Source organism: Pleurodeles waltl, chromosome 1_2, assembly GCF_031143425.1.
Source record: "Pleurodeles waltl isolate 20211129_DDA chromosome 1_2, aPleWal1.hap1.20221129, whole genome shotgun sequence".
NCBI classification, from domain to species: domain Eukaryota; kingdom Metazoa; phylum Chordata; class Amphibia; order Caudata; family Salamandridae; genus Pleurodeles; species Pleurodeles waltl.
The window spans coordinates 1,193,602,633-1,193,626,845 of record NC_090437.1 but is presented as its reverse complement, the minus strand read 5'-3'; the positions used below and the strand labels follow the sequence as shown (position 1 = coordinate 1,193,626,845).

The 24,213-nt window shown below is 45.9% G+C and overlaps 1 protein-coding gene across 2 annotated transcripts in view; it reads left to right on the top strand.

The window, feature by feature from the left end:
* Positions 1 to 24,213, top strand: part of HTT (huntingtin) — a 1,416,422-nt gene that overhangs the window by 593,608 nt on the left and 798,601 nt on the right. For both annotated transcript variants that reach the window (XM_069203496.1, XM_069203501.1), the window contains 3 exons: positions 1,574 to 1,797; positions 18,894 to 18,972; positions 20,291 to 20,452. In XM_069203496.1, coding sequence (XP_069059597.1) covers positions 1,574 to 1,797; positions 18,894 to 18,972; positions 20,291 to 20,452 — 465 coding nt within the window. The remainder of the gene's footprint in view (positions 1 to 1,573; positions 1,798 to 18,893; positions 18,973 to 20,290; positions 20,453 to 24,213) is intronic.

Here is a 24,213-nt window from a genome sequence, read left to right as displayed (position 1 = left end):
GTGTTCAAGCGCAAGGCTATTTTATAGCTTTTATAGGAAAGTGAAGTTGAATTTGTTTTTTGCGGCATGGAAAATATGGTGCAGAGTTCGTAAACGTTTTGGTGTTAAGTGATATAATGTATATACTCCTCTCTGTTGCTCACCTTTATTTTCAATAATATTGTATGATCTCATCAGCAGGCAGCAAGAACAATCTGGCCTCAATAAATTAGGTTATATGTACTCATTAGATCAGCTCTCCTCCTTTTCTGAACTACAACTGGAGTATAGTTTAAGTCATTGTACTTTTTTATAAAAAATGTGCAATTAAGGGTGTTTCTGAGAAGGCCTTTTTAAGGATTATCTCACTGGAAACGATCCCACCTGCTGGAGACTATCTTGCAGAAAGACAGCAAGATTGGGCCTATTTATAAAATCTTAATCAACACTAGACCCAATGATTTAGAGCAACAGGAAGATATAGGGACACAAAAGCTGGGTGCAGAAACTGTGGATATACATACAGCTTTATTGCTAGGACGGAAAGTTCTTCTTTCACCCACTCTGGGAGCACAGCATTATAAGACCCTCTTCAGGCTTTATTCTATTCCCGATAAGCTCTTCAGATGGAGAAAGAGGGAAGACGATAAGTGTCCTAAATGTTGGGAAGGCCCAGCTGACATGTCCCACATGTTCTTCAGTTGCGTTAAACTTCAACCTCTCTTAAAAGGAATCGTTCAAGTGTTTATTGGCTTTTTACAATCTGGCACAATCTCTGTATAAATGTAAGGGGAAACAAGCTAGGACTCGCACTAAACTGATTTGGTTGGCTCTGGCTAGATGACTCCCCTATTGAACATCACCTGCTGACTGGTTGGTTAATCACATGGAACTAGACTTAATGATTTTGGAATGGAATATTTATTTTTATTTTTAAACTTTATTATTTTGCAATAACTTAACATTCTGGATCTCATCCAAATTGGTGGGTACAGGTCAACCACAGTACATAGAGCACAGCTCAATTGGTCTAATAGTGATTACACAGCAATGGTGGCATTACACACTAGGCTTCTTTGTAATCCTGCCATATTCTATCACAAATTGTATCCTGGCCTATCAACGCCCCAGGCAGTCGCCTCCCTTACCCTCAGCCATCAAACACATATTAAAAATTCACAAGGAGCAATTATAGAACAGTCATACTGACATGAGGTGCAACACAGTGGAATGGAATATTTCTATGTATTGTATCTTTTTACCCTAAAATCTCTGTACTGAATGTATTATATAAGCTTGATTGTGATTGATCATTGTCAATTATTGTTTAACGTGACTGTGGGATATACCATTAAAAATAAAAAAAAAGAGAAGCTGCACACCTTCTGTGGGTCATCTTCTGCTTGTATTAGATAGCTAGATAGACCCTAACCATATACAGAACACCATTTGGTGTGCAGTATGCATGAGCTTTTCCTCACTCTCCCCAGAGTGCTGAATAACCCATTTTTGTGCTGTTTATCTCCTCCTATTGTTTTGAAATAAAATTACATAAATGTTAAATACGTTACTGTGTTTTCTTATGTTATCCTAGTTGCTGAAGACTCTCTTTGGGACTAATTTGTCATCCCAGTTTGATGGAATTTCTTCAAACCCCAGTAAAACCCAAGGCAAAGTTCAGCGTCTGGGCTCTTCTAATCTGAGGCCTGGTCTTTACCATTACTGCTTCATGGCACCTTACACGCACTTTACACAGGCCCTGGCTGATGCTACTCTGCGGAACATGGTACAGGCTGAGCCGGAACAAGATACTTCTGGGTAACTAATGATTATCTGTGATTCTAATGTGTATCTGTACAATTGTTTGTGAACTGGAACGCAGTGATTCTTTTTTTTTTTTTTTTTTTTTTTACTAAGTCAAACCGTTATATTGACTAATTTGAACAAGGACATCAACAAGCATTCAGATTGAGTGGAGTTACTGGCTTAGTGGATCTACTTAAAGTTCATAGTTTATTCGGCTTACGTTTTAATGTAAATATTTTGGAGGTTTAATAGATCTGCATGAAACCAATGTAGTGTTTGCAACCATTGCGGTTGGTTATCTGCCTCATCAGGCAGATGTCAGGCTTTGGCTGCCCTCTGCTGCACAATTAGCTTCACCCTTTTTGATATGATCACCACTTCATTTTAATTGTCACCTACAGGTTTCCCCACTCTCTACTGTAAAAGCACACTTGCATATACTTGAATATAGCAATTCTATCAAGTTCCTCACCTTGGTGGTAATGAATTGGTCATTCAGAATAATAATAATGGAAATTGGCATTGGTAAGGTGAAACAGCTGAGCATGTTTTTGACGTGTGTGCCTCCCTCAACTGAGATTGAGTCCATCATTTATATTGCCCGTTCATCCATGTCACAAAATCATTACTGACAGTGAATGATCTGCACAATGATTACAGTAGATAAATTCTATATAGGCCGGTAACATGTTAGAAATACACAATAAAGCACCTATGAAATTAAAACAATCCTTTGGTAACTTTTAGGACATTTCCAATTTACCATTGTCTAATTTCAAATGTTTTTAAGTTGTGAATATTAAAAAATTATGCTAGATTTCTGTAATTGTTCAATATTAAATTACTCACAGATTCACATGCTTGAATTATTCCCCCTTTAGATGCTGGGAATCCCTAGTATTTTAACATAGCAGTGAATAGTAGTAATAAGTTCATAGGTAGAACAATAGTGTTTCTCTAGTAGCACTTTTAACTCATTTGAGACTGATTGATCTTAACCCAAAGAGGGGATGTGCTGAGGCTCAACTCTGTTTGGAGTTTGTCATATATGGATCGAATTTCCATTGCTTTTAGAGCATGAGGGGATTTCAGAACAGAGCTCTCTCTGACTCTTCCTTCAGAGGGATGTACCTTAGAAAAACTACTTTTTTCTGCCAGCATCAGCTAGGAAGAGGCTGATCTTCATCTGATTTTTCACTCATTCTACGGAATGAGAGGAAAAAGAGTAGTCTGCTACAACATCCTCTATTTATATCACAAAACAAGACAAGTCTGACGAACTCCAAATTTTGGGTCTCAAAAGGCGAAGGGATCTCTTTCTTTAGATAAAAGGACCTTCACCCACATTTTGTGGCATGCTTCATAATGGACTTGACCTTTAAAAAGTTTCTGTATGGATAACCCTATATTCTTTATTAAGGCACCTTGGACAACAATAAAAAGATCTGTGGATATTATAGGGACTCAAACAAGCCAACATCCTATTCCCTGTGACATGTTTCAGCCATCAGCATCAATAGACAATGGCTTTGCTGCAAAAAGGAGCAGTGAAGTTGGTTCCAGAGCAGTCCATTGCAGAGAGGTGCTTCTCTTGGTGGGTCCTGGTTTCCAAGAAGGACGGCCAAGGGTCTTAGGGCCTGATTTAGAGGTTTCCTAGGTTACTCTGTTGTTACAGAGTAACACCCTTTCCGCCCTCATCACCCCCTTCCCCAGCCCCAGCCAAACTCTAAATCAGGCCCTTAGTCTGATTCTAGACCTCTGCAGCCAGAACCTGGTACCTGCAAAAGGAGAAGTCCAGGATGTTTTTCATGGCTCAAGTTTGCAAGTGCTGAATACTGAAGATTCACTGGTGTCCCTCAAACATTAGGACATGTATGTTTATATACCATACCGATCTTAAGATCACACAGGAAGTGCATGCACTTTGTATTAGGCTCTACTCATTACCAATTTGCAGTTCTTCCCTTCAGACCATGTTTGGCACCTCGAGTCTTCACCAAGATGATGGCGGTGGTTGTGGCCCATCTCTAGAGGTTGGGGATCCCGGTATTCACATACCTGGAAGACTGGTTGCTCAAGACTGGTTTATCACAGATGGTATCGCACCATCTGCAATTGGGCTTCACTGCTGTTCAATTTGGGGTTTTCAGTCAGTGTCCCCAAACCTCACCTAGAGCCCTCCCAGCTTCTCCTGTTCATAGGGAAAGTACTGGATACCACCTTGCTCTGGGCTCTACCTCCTTCTCAGAGGATCCTTGACATTCCGGTTAGGCTTTCAATGTTTTAGCAGGGAGCTCACGTTACACTCTCATGTCTGCTCTGTCTGTTGGCTTCTTGCATTCTCTTGGTCATTCATTCTGGCACGAGATCCCTCCAGTGGTGCCTCCAGAAGGACTGGTTCCAACATCAGGGGAATTTGGCAAATTCTATTGTGATCTTTAGGAACACCACTGTTGATTTGAGCTTATGGGGATGGGGAGAGGGCCTGTCTCAAGGGGAGGTCATTTCATTCCCCACTGACTGTGACCATGTAGTGATGGACAAGTGGTTACTGCCGGTGTGGCACGTATTTGGGGGTTCTGGAGACAAAATGGTCTAGGGTCACCAGAAGAGCAGAACGCATATATTAGTCGGCTCGAACTCAAAACAATCTGGATGGCAGTCAATGCCTTCCACCCGACTCCTCATGGTTGACCCATCCAAATCATGACTGACAAAAAGACCGACAACACAAACGTTTTACATCAACAAACAAGGAACAATGGGCTCTCTGTTGAGAAGCAGTGAGGCAGTGGTCTTGGCGGTACCAACACAGACTGTGGCTCATAGCCAACCTTCTGGTTAGTTCACTCAGCGTCAGAGACAACTGTCTCAGTTAAGGTCATCTTGCCGAGTATAAATGGCGTCTCCATGCAGAGGTGTTTCAGGAAATCTTTGACCTGGGGCTTGCCTCTGGTGGATCTGTTTGCCACTCACAACAACCACCATTGGCTAATGCTCTGTGCCATTCATTATCCTTTACAAAGGTAATTGAAGATGCATTTCAGTTGGAGCAGAGGTTTCTGCTGCACTGTGCAGTTCCCCCATACCCTTGATTCCTCAGATTCTGAGTAAGATTGGACAGGACCGGGCTCAGGTCATTCTCATTCCTCCGGCTGCCCAAGAAGGGTGTGGCATGCAGACATACTACACCACTCACTGTGTGCTTCACTTTGTTTCCCGCTCAGAGTGGACCTTCTCCCTCATCAGGGGTGTGATCCTGCACCACAGTCTCCCAGGGTTACACCTTCATGCAAGGGGATTGTAGGGACAATCTGAGTTCATTTTCCAGCAGTGATGGCCGATGTGATTCTGTCAGAACATCACCCATTGATTAAATCAGTCTAATCCAAGATATGGGATAAGTTTGGAACCTGAAGTGCAGGAAGAGACATTAAGTTCTGGAAAGTGATTTTGGCAAACATCCTCCAATTAGCATTCTCCTTGGTTCAGCATGGTTGTGCAGTTGGAAAAGTCAAGTGGAATATTGCAGCCTTGTCGACTTTGTCTCCCAGATTAACCTTCTTTATTCAAGGTACTCGTGCTTGTTAGAATCTTGAATGATTTGACAAACATATTTACATCAGTTGAAACTCCTCACGTTAAAGACTGTTTTGATTGCAGTGACCTCAGCTCAAGTTAGATAGCTGGAGACTCTGAGTGTTCATCCATCTTTCATGTTCTTCTTCCCAGATCAGCTTGCATTGCCAATAAAGCAGCTTTCCTACCAAAAGTGGTGTGTTATTTTCATCCTGGGCAGTCTGTCACTTAGTTCACGTTTTATTAGTTTCCCCACTTCATCAAGGAGGAGGAATGGTCACATAGGTTGGACCCCAAGCATGCAGTAAGCTTCTAAATCAGTCGCACAAAGTAGGTTATGCCTTTTGACCAACTCTGTTGGATTCAGAGGCATCAAGAAAGGTAAGGAAGTTCCAATGAGAATTCTTTACTGCTGCATAATACCGTTCTGTAACGATCAACTATGCACTATGTAGCAGCCGAGCAACCTTAGGCCTATTCTTTCACAAAGCACTATTGTTACGAGTCAACAGGATGGTCACTTCATCCACTCAGTTTTACAGGATGTCCTAGTTTAAGAAAGTTTCTATGAGACCCACCTCTTGCAGAGACTGTTGCTTGGGATTCTATTCAAGGGTGACTAAGCGTCTTAGTAGAAAAGGTTAGATACCTTCTGTCTACCTGAAGATTCCTTACTGATACCACCCTCCACCCCTTTTCTGGGGGAGTCAGAGTCTACAAGTAGCTCCTGGGTCTCTAGTCATCCAGTGTTTTGTTGTTGCCTTACATGCCACCTGCTAAAATATCCCATTCAGAAACAATTTGATCCTCTGGAACATGGAAAGATGTGGTGAAGACCACAATCTACTCATCAAACAGGGTTTGCTCAGGTGCACTATGGCAATGAACACCTCAGGAAAAGGTTAGGGGTCTCACATGCTTGACTTACCTACAGTGTACCTGTAGGTGGAGGAAGGCAAGTAACTGCTTACAGTTGCACCCTTTCTGGCCTAGCCTGCTGGCTTTCCTGCACATATTAAGGATTCAGCTGGTTCTCATACATACATGCAGCACTACATCTATATATTATACTATTCAACAAGGAGGCAGCAGCATGTCCCTTTCAGTGAAGCATCTTCAAGGTCGAGCAAGTGCCAATAACCACTACTTATCAAGTGTCCACAGATGTGAGCTGCATCCAGGCCACTTACAGTTGATTTTAACATCCTGGGAACAGCTCTAGCTAGATCTCATAGCCACATATATGAACAGGAATTGCTAGTTATTCACCAACAGATACTGTCAACCGGGACCCCAACAGGGAGCATTTTCAATCACTTGGTGCAATATCTTTGCTTACACTTCACATAGTTGTTTGTCTTGGGCCCTCCGTAAGGTTATAACTGCAGTGTGGCCAAGGTATCATGGGTTCAGCTATCTGCTGTAGCTCTCGAGCTGCATCTTGATCTACTATGAGGCAACAGGGCCAAATCTTAGATCACAATTTCAAGTGTCTGAACCACACATGCATGCTCAGGATGCAGACATTCCCCATTGAGTGCTACTTCTAGTGCTAAACTTTGTAGCCCGAATATGGAAATGCTTTTATATCATGTGCATAGAAAGGGCTGACACCAACTCTCATCACATCCCCACGAAGTCCTGCCATATGTACTTGGGCCTGAGTGTACACCTTGCAGCCTTACATCATTTCAGGAGGTCACCTCAATATTTATCTTAGTTCTTACAGCTCGTATCAGACTTCATGACATTAGTGCAGGGGTGTGGGATTTTTTAAAAATCTACTAGTCGAAAGCACTAAATTCTACAGAAATGTAGTAGACCTGTTAATACATTAATCTGTCCTATTTAATGCCTGAATGAATTAGAAGATCCATAACCACTGAACCTGTTTGTAATGGGTTCCTCTCCCCTGTCACCATAGGCTTACCTCCATTTACACGACTTATCTCTCATCCACAGAACCCATTCCACTCCCCCTCCACCTTTACTGATTTCCAGCCTCCCTTATTGTGTTCTCAATCCCTAACCCTTCACTCTGACACAAGGGGCTGCTCACCTCTCCTTTATCCCCCTAAACTCCCCCCATGAAGTGTGCCTAAGTAGAGTTAACACTGTCAGCAGTACCCATCTTTCGCAACCAGACAGTCACGCCGACGAAGGGTGTGTCAATATTAGTTAGTGCACAAAAAAATGCACTAGCTGCACCTACGCATTTTGCACTTCTACTGACAAAACATTTGAAACTTTACTTCGATTACATATCAAAACAACCACCCTCATCAACTTTCATTATCATAGGTTGATTTCACAAACTATTAACTACAACATTCGTAACTAAAAGTATTAAATGCATTCAGAGCACATACAACAAAACAAATTATGTACCCCTATAGGTAAACAAACATTTCTGACTTACAGGATCTAGAGGAATTCAGAAGCAATGATCTGATAGAGACTTCTAGTTGCAGATTCCTTACCTTAGAATTTTCCCCCAGGCGTCAGACTGGATCTGGAGATTTTTCTTCTTTGGCCAAATTCGCCCCTTTTGTTGAAGTTTTTTGTGTACGACTTTGGTGCGTCGAGATGTCCCCGAAGACCGGGTTCAAGCCTTGTGAGGACTGCCATCGGACGATGTCGGTGACGGATCTTCATCGCATTTGTCCATGGTGCCTTGAGCGCGACCACGGCCTGAAGTCGTGCTCCAAGTGTCGGGCCATGCACCCGAAAGCTTTGAGGGAGCGGTCCCTAAAGCTAATGGCGGCCCGGCACTCGACTCCACATAGGTCCCGGTCTCGCTCGAGAGGAAGGTCTCAAGATAGGTCGCAGAGTCATCACCACTCGTCTTCTTCGAAGTCCTCGGGTCAAGGTAAGAAGAAGAAGTCGAAGAAGTCCCATCGGTCTCCGACTTCACCCCGTCGCTCGGCCAAAGTGACGCGGGACGAGCGTCCACGCACTAGGCCTCCATCCTCGGCTTCTGGATCGACTCCGTGCTTCCCCGAGTTTCCCGGAGCCGGAGCGACCCCCACCCAACTGAAGGAGTTTTAAGAGGCCATTCGCCTCATCTTTGGGCAGGCCGACCCAGATACGGCGCCTTCGGGCCCAAGGGGTTCGGCTGAGGGGCCTTCGGGTTCTGCGCCGGAGGCTTCGGCCACTGAGGTCGCCTCTGGATCCGTGCGCGGATCCGCACTGACGCCGGTCCCACATTCGAGACCTTCCCCGGTGCTGGGTCGAATGACGACGCTCCCGACGTCGGTAGTGCCCACTATCGGCGTCAACCCCATTCTTATTCCCGATGACTTGGAGTCAGAGCGGCGTCGGCCAACGCCGCCATCAGCTTCGCTGGGCCCTATTCGCCCGAGGTCGGATTCAGACCCTTTTTCCTATGGGTACGAGTACGGGGAGGAATTGGACCCTTATGAATACCAGGATGACCCCGCTATGGACTGGGCATAGGATTTGGACGAAGCCAATGGTCTGGATACTTCTCCTGATGCTGACATGCTGTCTCCTCCTACCGTGGCAGAGGGAGCTACTTACAGTATGGTGGTCAGTAGGGCAGCTGAGGTCCTTGGCCTTGAGCTACCTACTGTGGAAGTCAGGTCTAATCTCCTGACAGAGGTGCTTCAGCCTGGGGCTTCTACTTCAGAACCCCTTCGCCCATTCAATGAGGCCCTCACTGATGTCCTTTTGGGTACGTGGTCCAAACCCTACACAGGGCTATCGCTTGCCGCCATCGGCCCGCGCCGAACGACCCAAACTTCCTGTCTCAACACCCTACGCCTGAGAGTCTTGTAATCCAGGCTTCCTCTTCTTCTGGCGCGTTCCCTAGGGAATCCAACAGGCTGGAACAATTTGGCAAAAAGTTTTTTTCTTCCTCCAGCCTCGCACTGTGGTCTGTGAACACTGCATGTCTTTTTGTACCCACTCCCTGTTGGATACAGTTGCGCAGGTCCTGCCGCAGATACCGGAGGAGGCCCGTGATGATATCTCCCAAGCAGTGAAAGATGGGAGAGATGCGGCAAAGTTCACTATCCGTTGTGGGCTGGATACGACCGACTCTCTGGGCAGATCGGTTGCGATGACAGTGGCCTTACAGCGCCACGCCTGGTTACGCACTTCTGGCTTCTCGGGTAGACGTCCAACAGTCACTCATGGACATGCCCTTTGATGGCACCCATCTCTTCGGAGACAAAGCAGACTCGGCTTTGGAGAGATTAAAGGATTCCCGGGCTACGGCTCTGTCCCTTGGTCTTTCCTCCGCCACACGCCCACCACAGTCCGCTTTTTGTCCCTATCGTGGATACGGAAGGGGCACCCTGTCGCGTCCTCTACCAAGCCACGCACGCTGGACAGCCTATGCGTGGCCATGGACACAGAATCCCACGTGGCCGTGGGACAGGGAACCAGAGGTCTGTCCAGTCCACCTCTGCCCCCGCTGCAGCCTTCAAACACTCCTAGTGCGTCCCCTCACTCCCACCCAGTTGGTGGCAGGATCTGCCATCACCTGCCCCACTGGGAACATATCACCACCGACGGGTGGGTTTTGCAGATCATTCGGAAGGGCTACTCCCTCCCTTTCGAATCTGCACCGCCACACATGCCACCATCCTTCCATCATCTTCTGGAGGATCATTTGGTGCTTCTCCGCCAGGAAGTCGCAGCTCTCTTGGCCAAGGAAGCTATAGAAAGGGTCCCTGTGCCAGAAGTAGGTCGTGGTTGTTATTCCCACTACTTTCTGATCCCAAAGACGGACAAGGGCTTACATCCTATCCTAGATCTCAGGGACCAGAACTACTTCCTCAAGAAGGAGAAATTCAAAATGCCCACCCTGGCTCAGGTTCTGTCTGCCTTGGACTCAGGAGACTGGATGGTAGCGTTGGACTTGCAGGATGCATATTTCCACATCCCCATCCTGCCTGCCCACAGACGTTACCTACGATACATGGTAGGTCACGAGCACTTTCAGTTTACCGTGCTTCCTTTTGGCCTTACCAGCGCCCCTCGGGTGTTCACAAAAGTGATGGCGGCGGTTGCAGCTCATCTGCGCAGGTTAGGGGTCTCAGTCTTCCCCTACCTAGATTACTGGCTGTTGAAGGCACCTTCGCCCCAGACAGTTGTCTCCCACCTTCAGACTACGGCGAACCTCCTGCACCAGCTGGGGTTCACTATAAACGTGCCGAAGTCACACCTGACTCCCTATCAGACACTCTCTTTCATTGGAGCTGTTCTGGACACAGTGCAGTTTCGGGCTTATCCTCCCGAAAAGCGAGTCTAAGACATTCAGGCTATGATTCCGATCTTTCAGCCTCGGTCTTGGGTTTCGGTGAGACTGACTCTGAGGCTGCTGGGCCTCATGGCCTCCTGCATCCTGCTAGTAACACATGCCAGATGGCATATGTGGGCTTTGTAGTGGGATCTGACATTCCAGTGGGTGCAGCATCAGGGAAATCTCTCTGACATGGTCCAGATCTCGGAGGGGACTGCGAAAGACCTGCAGTGGTGGCTCCCTCTCTCTTCCCCAGCCAGATCTCTCTATAGTGACAGATGCGTCACTTCTGGGTTGGGGCGGCCACATGGGGGAGGCGGAGATCAGAGGCCTCTGGTCTCCAGCGGAGTCGGAACTCCACATAAATATGCTGGACCTGGGCGATCAGGCTTGCGTTGAAAGCATTCCTTCCCTCTCACAAAGGGAAAGTGGTGCAGGTGTTCACAGTCAACACTACTGCCATGTGGTACTCCAACAAACAAGGCGGGGTAGGGTCCTGGACCCTTTGTCAGGAGGCACTACGCCTCTGGACATGGCTGGAGCATCAGGTCATTACCCTGATGGTTCAACATCTGGCGGGCTCTCTCAACGCAAGAGCAGACGAACTCAGCCGCCGACGCACAGTCGATCACGAATGGTGTCTCCATCCGGAGGTGGCTCAAGGTCTCTTTCTCAAGTGGGGAGAGCCTTGGTTAGATCTGTTCGCCGCCGCAGAGAACGCGCAATGTCAGCTATTTTGCGCGTTGGAGTTTCCAAGGTGGCACTCGCTCGGAGACGCTTTTTGTCTAAAGTGGAGCTCTGGCCTCCTTTACGCCTTCCCGCCTATCCCTCTTCTGCCCAGAGTTCTCAAGAAAATCAAGTACGACCGGGCCCAAGTCATCTTGGTGGCTCCGGACTGGGCTCGAAGAGTGTGGTATCCAGAGCTATTGAGCATGTCCATCGATCCTCCACTCAGACTGCCTCATCGGGCAGATCTTCTGTCTCAGCAGCAGGGGACGGTTCTCCACCCGAACCTGTCCAACCTCCGCCTTCATGCGTGGAGATTGAGCTGCAACAGTTGACGGCATTTGTCCTTTCACCCAAAGTCTGTAATGTTATCTTGGCGGCCAGGCAGCCATCGACTAAAACTGTATACGCCTGTCGTTGGAATAAATTTGTGGCATGGTATACCAACAAATCTGTTGATCCCCTTTCTGCCCCTCTGTCATAGGTTCTTCTGTTCATTATTTCTTTAGTCCAGCAGGGCTCTGCTTTGGGCCCTTTAAAGGCCATATCCACCTTTCTTAGGCTTCCTGATCAGCCCTCGCTCTTTAAATCTCCTATTGTGAGTAGATTCTTAAAAGGGCTCACCCACTTATTTCCTCCCACTCCGTTAATCATGCCTCAGTGGGATCTTATTTGTGTACTTACTTACTTGATGTGTACCCACTTTGAGGCAATGCTTAATTGTCCCTTGCGGCTCCTCACATTCAAATCTGTCTTTCTAGTCGCTATCACCTCTGCTCGCAGGGTGAGTGAGCTTCAGGACCTTTCTTCAAAGCTTCCATACTTGTCTGTATACCCTGACAAAGTGGTGTTACGCACTAGAGCTTCCTTCCTTCCTAAGGTGGTTACACCATTTCATGTAGGCCAGTCCATCACTTTGCCTACCTTCTACGCACCCCCACATCCTTCCCATGAGGAGGAGAGACTCCACCGTCTGGACCCATAAAGAGCATTGACGTTCTACCTCAATCGTACTAGAGATTTCCGGGTGGACAATCAACTCTTTGTTGGCTATGTGGGTGCGAAGAAAGGGAAGGCGGTGCAAAAGCGTACCATCTCTCGATGGGTGCTTCATTGCATCAAACGGTGCTATGCTTTGGCTAAAAAGCAACCTCCTGAAGGCTTACGTGCTCATTCTACCAGAGCAACTGCTGCTTCCACTGCGTTAGCCCGCGGAGTTCCTGTCCTGGATATCAGCTACATCGGCATCCCTGAACACGTTTGCTAAGCATTACTGCCTGGATAGTCAGGTCCATCGAGACGGCTACTTTGGTCATTCGGTCCTGCAGGACTTTCTAGTATGATCTTGGTTCGCAGCCCACCACCGAGGATGCACTGCTTGGGTATCTATTCTAAGGTAAGGAATCTGCAGCTCGAAGTCTCTATCAGATGTACAAGTTACTTACCTTCGGTAACGAAATATCTGGTAGAGACATATTGTAGTTGCAGATTCCTTACCGACCCACGCATCCTTCCCGCTTGCGAACTGATTTCTAGGGACAGGGATTCCATCTTTCAGGTCCTTAGCTCTGGCGCACCAATCTTAGGGCCTGATTCTAACTTTGGAGGACGGTGTTAAACCGTCCCAAAAGTGGCGGATATACCACCTACCGTATTACGAGTCCATTATATCCTATGGAACTCGTAATACGGTAGGTGGTATATCCGCCACTTTTGGGACGGTTTAACACCGTCCTCCAAAGTTAGAATCAGGCCCTTAGTGTTCTTAGCGGCTCTGCGCTCTGGCGTGGAAAGTCGTTAAAAGAAACTGACGTCACTGCGTGAGGGCGGCTTCTATGTAGTACTCCCGACGTCATCACGGTGTTCACAATGCCTATGACTCCTGTGGAATCGACCGACGACACCTACCAGCGCGCAAGGGTATTGCTCGAAGAAAAATCTCCGGATCCAGTCTGATTCCTGGGGGAAAATTCTAAGGTAAGGAATCTGCAACTAGAATATGTCTCTACAAGATATTTTGTTACCAAGGGTAAGTAACTTGTACTTCTTGCTCACTGGCTCCGCATTGGCTTTTTACCAGACATGGCAGAGCTGCAAATAAGCGCTGCCCTGTGCATTAAAGTCAGATCCTTTCTATACATGCCTTATGACGCAGATCCGGAGCATTGCTCCCAACTTGTTGCTATTCTTAGGACGACTCCAAAATTGGCAGAAAGTGTGCTAATGAATCATGCCCTACCCCTTCCTGTGATAATTTTGGGCTTCATACTGTGCCAAGACTGCAGTAGGCCAATGTCAATCATGGACCCATACGATGTGTGCTTTTTATGCCTATGCTTTGGACATGGCTCATGGTGTAACGTGTGCGCCTAAGCACCCAAGGCGATCTAGGTCCGAGCAGTGAAGCTTTACATTGAGTATTGCAAGAAGAAGTCACAATTGAAGCTCAGGTCTCTTTCCTGCTCCAAGTCTCAGTCCCACTCTCCGTTCTTGTCTTGAGTCCGGTCCCTGCTACTCTAGCTCAAATGAGAAAGTGTAAGCTCATCAAAATAAACATTGCACTTTTTCAAAGTCCTTGATTGTAGAACAGATTTCACAACTGGTTGTGACGCACCCCAAGTTTCCCCAGGTCTTTGTCAACCCAGCAGTAGATAGTTGCCTACAAGAAGAGCATGCTGCTTGTTTTTAGTGCAAAATTCGAACTCCCTTTCAGATCACCACCAGGTGGACCTTTCCTGATGCTGTCTGTCCCCTTGGCTCCCATAACGATACCCTACAGACACTGGTACAGACTTCCACACCAGTCCCATAATCCATGCAGGTTCCCATTCTGCTAATGCTGACTCCACTGAAGCTGATGGAAGACCCAGTGTCAACACCCATGTCAGACCACAAACTGAAGTCAGCCCTCACATGCTACAAGATCACAAAAGAGCCTGATTCTTAACCTGATGTTTCTCCTGCATGCAGCTTTTAGACTCTGATTCTGACCTTCTACAAGAATGACTCAGGGTTCTCCAGGACCCTGACCATGAGGAGGAGGGTCATGGTTTATGCAGCCCACACTTTGCCATTCTTGGATTTACAAAATGCTAGCAGTATAAACACCCCTATGAAACAGAGCTTGACTCTCCACAAAGGCCACAAATAGAAGAAAGTGCTTTGTTTTCAGAGGTGGTCTTTAGGGCAGCAGAGGTGCTTAATCTTCAGTTGCCCTCCATTGAAACACAAACACAATTATTCAGAAATCCTCCAACCAGATTTGACGTAATCAGAGGCCTTGCTACCACTTAATGATGTCTTCACTGACATCTTAATGACTACTTGGTGCAAGGCTTGTACTTGCCATCTTGTTTGCATGCCAGTAGCTTGGCGGCTAAGGAATGCACCCAGTAATTTGGACTTCCTAACTAAGCAACCTAGAGTCTAACTGTGCAGGCCTCTGCTCGTAACTTCAGTCTTATCTAATTCCTGACAACGTCTCCAGATTGGGAATGCAAAAGGATTGATACTTTTTTGGTTAGAGGATGTTTTCATCCACACACCTGGCGCTTAGGTCCATAAATGTTGTTTGCTTATTTTTGCTTATTAGTTACATATACGCATACTCTGTGGGACAAGGCCAGCAAGGACCTCAGAGCATCTCTGGCAAAGACAATAAATATTGGACAGGATGTAGTAATCCATGCAGGTCTGGACACTGACTGCCTTAGTAGGGCAGCTGGCACCAGTGTTGTCATTTGAGGCACACATAGATGAGTTTTCTGGTGATGTGCAGGTATCTCTAATGGATATGCCTATCAATGGATCCAGGCTCTTTGTAGAAAAGCTTGTTGAGAGACTTAAAGACACCTGAAAAACAGAATGCTGTTTGGGACTACTGAGGCCAGTGAAACAGTTTCCCATTCATTTAGGAAATTCTGAGGTGATTCCAGGTGTTTGTCCTATACATATCTTTTGCCTTCCCAACTGGTGGTGCATCAGACAGCCCAGTCCTTTCAGGGCCACACTTGTGGCACTGGTAGGCACTGCACGGGGCAGCTGTGTCCGGGTCCTCCAGTTCCTCCTCCCCTGCTGTAGTGCCCACCTAGTTTCTTTAATTTCTCCTCCACAATTCATATCTGGCCAGTAGTAGGCAGAATACAGCATTGCCTCCTTATCTGAAGATTCATCACGTCAGACAGATTGATGTAACCAGTCACCCAAAGGGGCTACACCCTGCCCTCTGTTTCCTCCCCACCTCCTCTTCCTTCGATACCAGATGACCAAACTTGAGAAGACCACTAAACACAGAAGGTAAACCTTTTCTCTCCAAGAGTACTATTGAACGGGTACTGGAGTCTGGGAAAGTGAAGGTGTTATTCATGCAACTTTCTCCTTACAAAGAAGAATAGGAGTCCTCAGGTCTAACGTGGACTTTCACCAATTGAGTTTCTTTGTGTTCAAGGACAAATGCAAAATGCTTACCCCTACTCAGATTCTATCCACCATAGACCCAGGAGACTTGATGGTGTCCCTGGACTTACAGGACACGTACTTCCATAAACCTGTCCTGCATTCCCACAAGCGTTACCTGGGCCAGGTACACACTTAATTCATTATGCTCCCCATCAGCCTCATCTCTTTTTCTCCGGTATTCACAGTAATGGAGGTCAGGAGTACCTGTATGTTTGTGCCATAATGACTGGCTGCTAAAGGCAGCGTCACCAAAAGCAGTCGTGGACCACCTTAGGACAGGCACCAAGCTCTTGATATCATTGGACTTTACCATTAATAAGCTGAAATCCCAGCTGGGCCCCTCAGAGAAATTTCCTTTCATTGGGGAATTCTGGACGCAGTGACGTTCAACATTTCCATGCACCCCAGCAAGTCCAGGACTTCAGGTTATGAATCTGATGTTTCAGGGTCAGTCCTGGGTTTTGGTAAGGATGACTCTAAGGCTTCTTGGACTCTTGCCCTTGTGTATCCTCCTAAGCACAATGCCAGGTGGTTCCAAACCCAGTGGGCTCAGTTTTGGGACAGTCTCTCCAACTCCATTAGGATCTCAGAGGAGGCAGCTCAGAATCTGTAGTGCTGGCTGTCAGCTGCCAATCCAAAGCTGGTGTCTCCATCCTTACGTGGTGCAAGGCATCTCTGAGCGTTGGGAGCAGCCCTTGCTAGATCTGTTTGACCATATGGAGAATGTTGAGTGTCAGCAATTTCGACACCCTTCCACAAAGCCCATTTATGGTGAGATACATTTGTTGCCTGATGTGGTGCCTGATGCACACTGCCCCCTTACAAGCAAAACTTTCCTATGTACTTTTGTTTGTTTCCCCTTTAGCTTAGCAAGGCCTTAGAGGGGGCACAGTAGACAATTACTTGTTAGCCCTTTTGGCCTGTGTATGTTTACCAGAACAACTGTCCTTGTTTAAATCACCAGCTATGACCTGTTTCATTAAAGGTTTGTCTCATATCCTTCCTCCCAAAAATACTGGTAATACCACAGTTGGATCTTAACCTTGTCTTAACATTCTTTCTGTGTATATCATTCAAGGATATGCACAGCTGTTGCTTAGGACTCTTGACTCTAAAACCAGCCTTTCTTATCGCCATCCCCATGGTATACTGTGTGAGTGAGCTGCAGGTGCTGTTAGTGAATATGCCTTACACTAATTTCTTCCTGCTCAAATTGACGCTGAAGACTTGGAGTTGTTATGTACTTTCCCAATGCCAGTCAGTCACCTTGTCTGCGTTCTTTGATTAGCCTTTTCCCTCGAAAGAAAAGGAGGGGCTCTGTTACAGTGATTCAAAGAGGGTTCAAGTCGTTCCATCAACCAGACGAAAGATTATTTGATAGATCAGCTCTTGTCAGCTTCTCAGGTGCGATAAAGAACAGGGCAGTGCAAAAGAGGGCTGTCAAGGTGGGTACTCCTCTGCATTAAGATCTGCTACGCACTGGCCAAAAAGCACACCGTGGAAGCCTGCAAGGTCTTCCCACCAGAGTATCCACCAGGAACAGTCTTACCTTCATCTTTTAGTCTCTTTTTGCCAATTCTGATCAACACTGGCAAAAGGCTGCTTCGCAGCAAAACGTTGCGATAGTTTGGCTTTTCCTATACTTGTTTTTTTCTTGCCATGGTGCTGTCTTTTGATACTTCGCCAGCCTCTCCCTCTAGCAGCCCTACAAACTCCAACAACAATCTGCAAATATATCTTTAGCTACTTTGCAGTGGTCTGGAAGGAACAGCTGGGTGACAAACCAATGCAGTTTTCTCTTAGTTTCCAAAAGTCACAACCACTGAATAATAGTCAATCACATAACCTCAAACATTTCCCGTCATTAATAAGGTCAGTTTCCACATCCCTGAATGGCTGTAAATGAAAAGGTGCCACGTTTAAGGCTCTGCTTACTGCTATTACTGTAATTGCGTCTAAAAAATATTTTTATGGATTGCAGCTCATCAGTTCACATAAGTGATGATGCAGCAACTGAAGATACGGGAAGACCATGGAAATGTCTGTTTTTCCTGTGAACAGCTAACCACTAAAACGTATTTTCCTTCTATGCCTATTCATATTCCCCAGGCTCCAGGTGATAGTATTTCGTAGCACTTAGTAGTGGCCTCTGGCATTTGTGGAGAGCTCAGCACATTTTTTTCATTAGCTAATGTTGAATAGTTTCCAATTAGCTGAATATGCCAATAAACACTGTTGTTTTTCCTATGTGACTGTTACTTCTGTCTATTGCTATGTTCACAAACCTAGGTATTCCTTTAAAAGTAGGGAATGATTCAAGCATGTGAATCTACTTAAGATACCAATGTTGCAGAGCTAGTGTTACAGGTAAATACTTTTTTCTTTTAAATACATCTAATATGTCCTTATCTTATATTATTATGGAAGGGCAGAATCAATGTGTGTTCTCACAGTAGTCCATGAGGTTTCCTTGAAATCTGTACCTAAATCTAGTCCTTATGGCTGCCAAAAGTAGTTATTTCTCAGCCACCCTTTTCCTCCTCCCCATCACCTGGCCTCCCGAGGCACTCCATATCAACCCACTCTGTTCTCTAAATTTTCAGTGCAGCTGTAGCAAATGTTTCTCCCACAGTTCTTAAGTCTGATTTATCAAGTAGCCTCCTTCCTTTTCAGCTGTTTCTAAACACTCAGTTTTCCATTCCTCAATTATTTAAATCATTCACTGGAGTCCCATTATCATTCGGTAGGTGCTATTGTCTTCTCTTCTGTGAATGGTTCGACTTGAAATGTCCATTTATGTTTCACGGCATTAGCTTTATGTCCACGGTAATGGCTTGAATTCCTAAGTACTCCGGAGAAATGCTGTATATTGTCTGCTCCCCGTTCCACCTTGGTACTCTGCAATTTAAAATATATTTTTTGGGGAGATGTGATATGGTTGAGATGCTATTTCACATCCCCCACCCACAAAAGTAATCAGAATCACCTACATTTCTTATTCATTTTATAAGCATTTTATAGGCTTGTTTGTATTGGCCGAACACATTTTACTCCAGCTATCTTTGTTTTTTGCCAGGTGGTTTGATGTATTGCAGAAAGTTTCTTCTCAACTGAAAACAAGTATTACAAGTGCAACAAAACATCGTGCAGATAAGGTATTTAATGTGACAAACAATTTCAGAGAAAAGGTTGTTTAATTGGTTGTAAAAAATGAAGTATTCTAACCTTTATCTTGTTGGATACATTATATCTGATAGTTCTCTGGAACTGCATATCTTTCGTGGATTCGTCTGCATTTTAGACTACTCTAAATAATCACTGGTGGCATTAAAACTTCACCATGATGGTTTGTCCCATCGAAAAGGACTTCCATCTACAAAAAACTGGCTGTATATAATATTTTGACCAAGGATACTGGGATGTGTAACTTAGGTGCAGGGAGACAGTATGTAGATCTTTCACTCAATCGGAAAGGCCCTTTGTCATCTATACTACTAATTTCCAATATTCATGCTGCTCTCGTAGATCAGAACCTCCTGATACAGTGGCAGCTTGCAATGAACCCCTCTATCTTGAAACATCAATTACAGCGTTTGTGTACAGAACAGAGGATCCGTGTATACCAATATGATGTTAGAGCATATCACCCCTATGAACGTGAAGCATATGCACAATGGTAAATAAATAGGATCTTTGTTTGGATAAATTGTGCTACGGAAGGAGAAGATTTACATACATGGATGTCATGTCCCTAGTTACAGGTGTTTTGCAAATAAGTTCTAAGTAATATATTAAGTGGGTAGCAGGTTAGGGGATCTGAGCTGACATTGCAATAAGTGATACTGGGGTTTTGGCACACCAAGATTAAGGATCCATCTTAATACAAATTGGAGAATAATTATGAATATGACACTGGCCGCCAAACAGTTTATTGCCCACAGTGGAAATCAACAAACATTCTGACAGTACAAGAGTGGAGGGAATTATGGACAGTGTTAGCGATGGAAACATTAATGTGGGAACTGAATGTGATGGGAAGTAAATATGAGGCAAGTTAGATGCTTTATTACGAGTAAGAAGTTAGTCTGATCGGTATTGTCAGTGCCAGCTGTAGTGTTATACCCATTGTTTGGAAGTGGGGGAGGTGTGTTTTTGGGGATGTAATTGCAGTATGTACATTTCTGCATATCTGTAAAGTCAATAAAGTACCTTTTCGGAAAATTGTCTACAAAAGCAAATTTAAAAAAGATTATTTTAAAAATATTATCTTTTTCTAGTAAGATAAATGATGAATATAGGTTTTGACAGAAGAATAATTCTTTATTAGTATAACGAACATCATGGCTAAAAGTGTCATTTTTAATATATCTGTTATTCCAAATTGGGTTAGTGTTTAAATATATGTCTTGATAATTCTATATGTGCTGATTGATGTTATGAAAGGACAGACACAGATGTTACTTTTCATTACAGAATACCATTCATAATCACATTCGGTTATTTGAACCACTTGTTATTAAAGCTTTAAAGCAGTACACCACAACAACATCTGTGCAGCTTCAGAGACAAGTTTTAGACCTTCTAGCACAGTTGGTACAGCTTCGAGTTAACTATTGCCTTCTGGATTCAGATCAGGTACGATATTGTCACTATTTTTAATGTTTGAAGAATATGTCTAAATTGTGAAACATAATCATCCAATTTTCAGGATTGCGAATTTTCTGCAAAAAAAATCTTACAATTTGTCAATTTCTATTTGAGTTTAAATAAGGGCGATAGAAGGAATTAGTATTGTTGTCAGACCATTCAATGTGCCAAAGGGCAGACAAGGGTTACTGGGCTCAACTGCAGTGGTCCTCTTTCTGGGTGGCCTTCTCCATGGCGCTGAAAGGTCATCTGCTTCCTGGCCTTTCAGTTCACTATTTACAGGGAAATGTTTGCATCTGGCGTCTTGCAATCCGTCCTGCAGTAGCTCAGCAAACTGGGCCAAGTACCAGACTCTCTGATAGAGACTTCTAGCTGTAGGTTACTTAGCTTTGAGTTCTCCCCAGGCATCATACAGGATCTGGGAGATTTTTCGTGAGCAGTACCCCTGCACACTGGTATGTGGCGTTGATTAGCTCCACAGCAGTCATTGCCGTTGTCCACATCGGAAGTGACGTTGCGACATCTATATAGGCGCGCAGACGTCAGTTTGTTTTCTTTCCGCGCCTGAACTTGCGCTGCCCCGGAAAAGAGCTACCCTTCAGTCATTTTTTTGACTGAAGTTTTTCGACGCTTTGTCACCTATTTTTGAGGTTTTCCTCCTGGTGTGTCAGGTATGTCGTCCAGGGAGATGGGTTTTAAGGCCTGTGGAGCCTGTCATCGGCTGATGTCGTTGACGGATCTGCACCTCGTCTGTCTGTGGTGTTTAGAGCGCTACCATGACCTGAAGTCATGCTCCGATTGCTGGTCCATGCATCCATCGGCTTTGAGGGAGTTGTCCCTGTAGGAAAGTAGGATCTTTCTGACATAGTTACTCCCGCTTGTTGCTTGGTGCCAGTGTGTTTTAACTGTAGTACACTGCGCTCCTACTAATCAGGAGCCCAGTACCAGTGTTCTGTCCCCTAAATTTAGTTGGTAAGCAACTTTTACACCCCACAATTGGCATACTGTGATGTACCCCCGTAAGTCCCTAGAATATGATACCTAGGTATCCAGGGTATTAGTAAACGAGTGGTCCCCCATGGGGTGCAGCATGTATTATGCCATCCAGGGGAGCCCATGCAAACTATGGCAACAGGCCTGCCATTGCAGCCGGAGTGAAATGGTGCATGAAACTTTTCACCCCAGAAATAAGGTTCATCTTATGTCATGGTCACTGCACACTGACCCTATAAGTCACCCCTAAAGTAGGCCCTTCTGCCCAAGGGCAGGGTGCTTGGTTCTAAATGTGAGGGCACCCCTGCATGAGCAGAGGTGCCCCTAAAACCCAGATTCCATTTTCTGGGCTTTGTAAGTTCGGGAAAGCCATTTTAAGGTATGCAGTGGGCTCTGGTCATCTCAAGATGTCCAGCTACATAATGGCCTCACAAAACCTAGTCATGTTTGGTATCAAACATGTTAGAATCATGCAGCTACACCGATTCTGGTGTTAGTTGCATGATACCATGTACTGGGGAAGGGGGTTCCTTAGAGGATTTCCCCATGTCTACCTGAGCAGCGTTGCAGGGTCTGCGTGCACACCAGTGCTGCCACTGACCCAAGACACTGTTCTGCCCTCCTGCTGAGCTTATCTCGGGCAGGGGAAGGCAGAACAAATAATTTTTTTGTAGAGGAGAGATGTTGCTACCTCTCATTTAGAAATAGGCGTCTCTGGGCTAGGTTCCTGAGTGCCACCAGACTGCTTTGAAGGGCACATTTGGTGCTCCAGTGCAGGAGTCTCCTGCTCTCGCCCATTGCTAGACTCTGCCAGGAACCAAGACAAGGCTGCAACTAATAGAAGGGATTCTAATGCAAATTTGTCCCCTTGCATTGCAAGGACTCTGCAACTCCTGTGTCCGCGCATCCTCCAGAGTCACAAGGACTCTGCCTGCACTTAGGACAGCAAGAAGGAATTTCCTTTGGAGGGAAGGAGTCACTCCCCTGCATCCGCAGGCACCTCAATGTTGATGACCGGTCTGTGGATCCTGCTGTCTTACGGACTCTTCAAGGCTCTACAACACAGGTTGTGGTTCTGTGGCTCTCCAGAGGTCGGACCTGTCTTCTTTGCATCTGAGAAGTCTGAGGTCCCTCGTTGGAGCTGCTTGCCTGGAACTGCATCTGTTTGTCATTGCCAAGGATTGTTGGCTCTTCAGTCCAAAGACCTCCTAGCTCCAAGAAGCCCCAACCACCAGCATCACACAGCTCCACAAACAACATCCTCCTTGCAACCCCTGCAACAGATCTTCGTTCTGCTGGTGAGGCCTTCCTGTGACTCCCTGTACCTTCTGCCAGAGGGTCCTCCTGGGATCTCCAGTGATTACTGATAACTCTCCTGCTTGCTGAGGGCTGGCCCTGACTTAATTACAAAGGTTGAGTCCCTTGGACCTTGCTGGCCCCCAAATCCTGCAACACTTCTTGCAGTGCTTTCTTGCATTTGCTCTGGCTTGTTGCTGATCCTGCTGATCACTGACCCCCCACAACAGCAGCTGGACACCAGAGGTTCCCATTAAATGTAATGGGAGGTTCCAACACGACTTCACCCCTGTGCATCTGGGCTCCCTGGTGTAGGTACTCCACTTCTCTGGGTATCCACAGGTGGGGGCACCCTTGAACCTCCTTTGACCCAACAGATTTCCTTGGGGTCCTTTGGGAAGGGTCCTGGAACACAAACACTCTAACTGCGGCTTCCCTATGTTATCCTATGGACACCCGACCTGGGTAACACTTCTGCACATGGGCGCCCGCGAATCCTAGCTACTTACTTTTGGTGTTTTAGTTCCTCCACCAGTCCTGAAGATCCTTGGGTGGTAGTCTTGGTTAGTAGTGATGTTCGCTTCCTGTTTTTTTTAGTATACAGTTTGGCCTCCCCATAGTGGCCCATGTTTTTTTATGCCTTTACTTGCCTGTTTCTAAGTATATTTTTTTGTGTGTATATCTCTGGTTAGGAGATATACCAAAGTTAGGTTAGTGCCTGTGTTTTATTAAATAACACATTATTTTTCTAACACTGGTGTGGTTCTTTCTTGAATGTACATCACTGACTAACCTATGTGGTATTTACAATTGCTTTACACCATCCCAGCTAAGCCTTAGCTGCTCTCCACAGCTAACCTTTGAAATCTTTGGTTATCTTGAACCACTTCCACTATCACTAAGGGTTGCCTGGACTTAGTACAGAGTGCCTCACTTATAGGTGTACACCATACACTGAGCCAGCCTCCTACGTTCCCCAAAGCTGATGGTGGCCTGGCACGAAATTCCACGCAGGTTGAGGTACCAGTCGAGGGGAAGGTCCTGGGACCGGTTGCAGAGTCCAATTGTGGACTTCTCGACTGTTGACCGACTGCACAAGGGAGCATTGGCATTTTAGGCCTCATTCTTTGGAACCTGTTCCTGAGCTGGCTCCACACCTCTCTGGCTTTCCAGGAGCTAGAGTGACCCCTGCCCAATTCAGAGAGTCATTTTTGGGCAGTGAGACCCTGTTGGTGTGCCTTTGGAATGGGCCTCATCGGGTTCCACGCCAATGGGCCCCCAAGGATCCAGTCCTGGACCGGCATGGGCTGTACCATCTCAGCCTTCACCGGCACCAACCCTGATGTCAACGCTCCCGACGCCATCTGCGCCCACCGGCAGTGCCATCCCCCTTGTTATCCCTTGACTCCGACATGGAATCGGATGGGTGTGTTGTCCAACACCAACTCCAGCACCGGCAG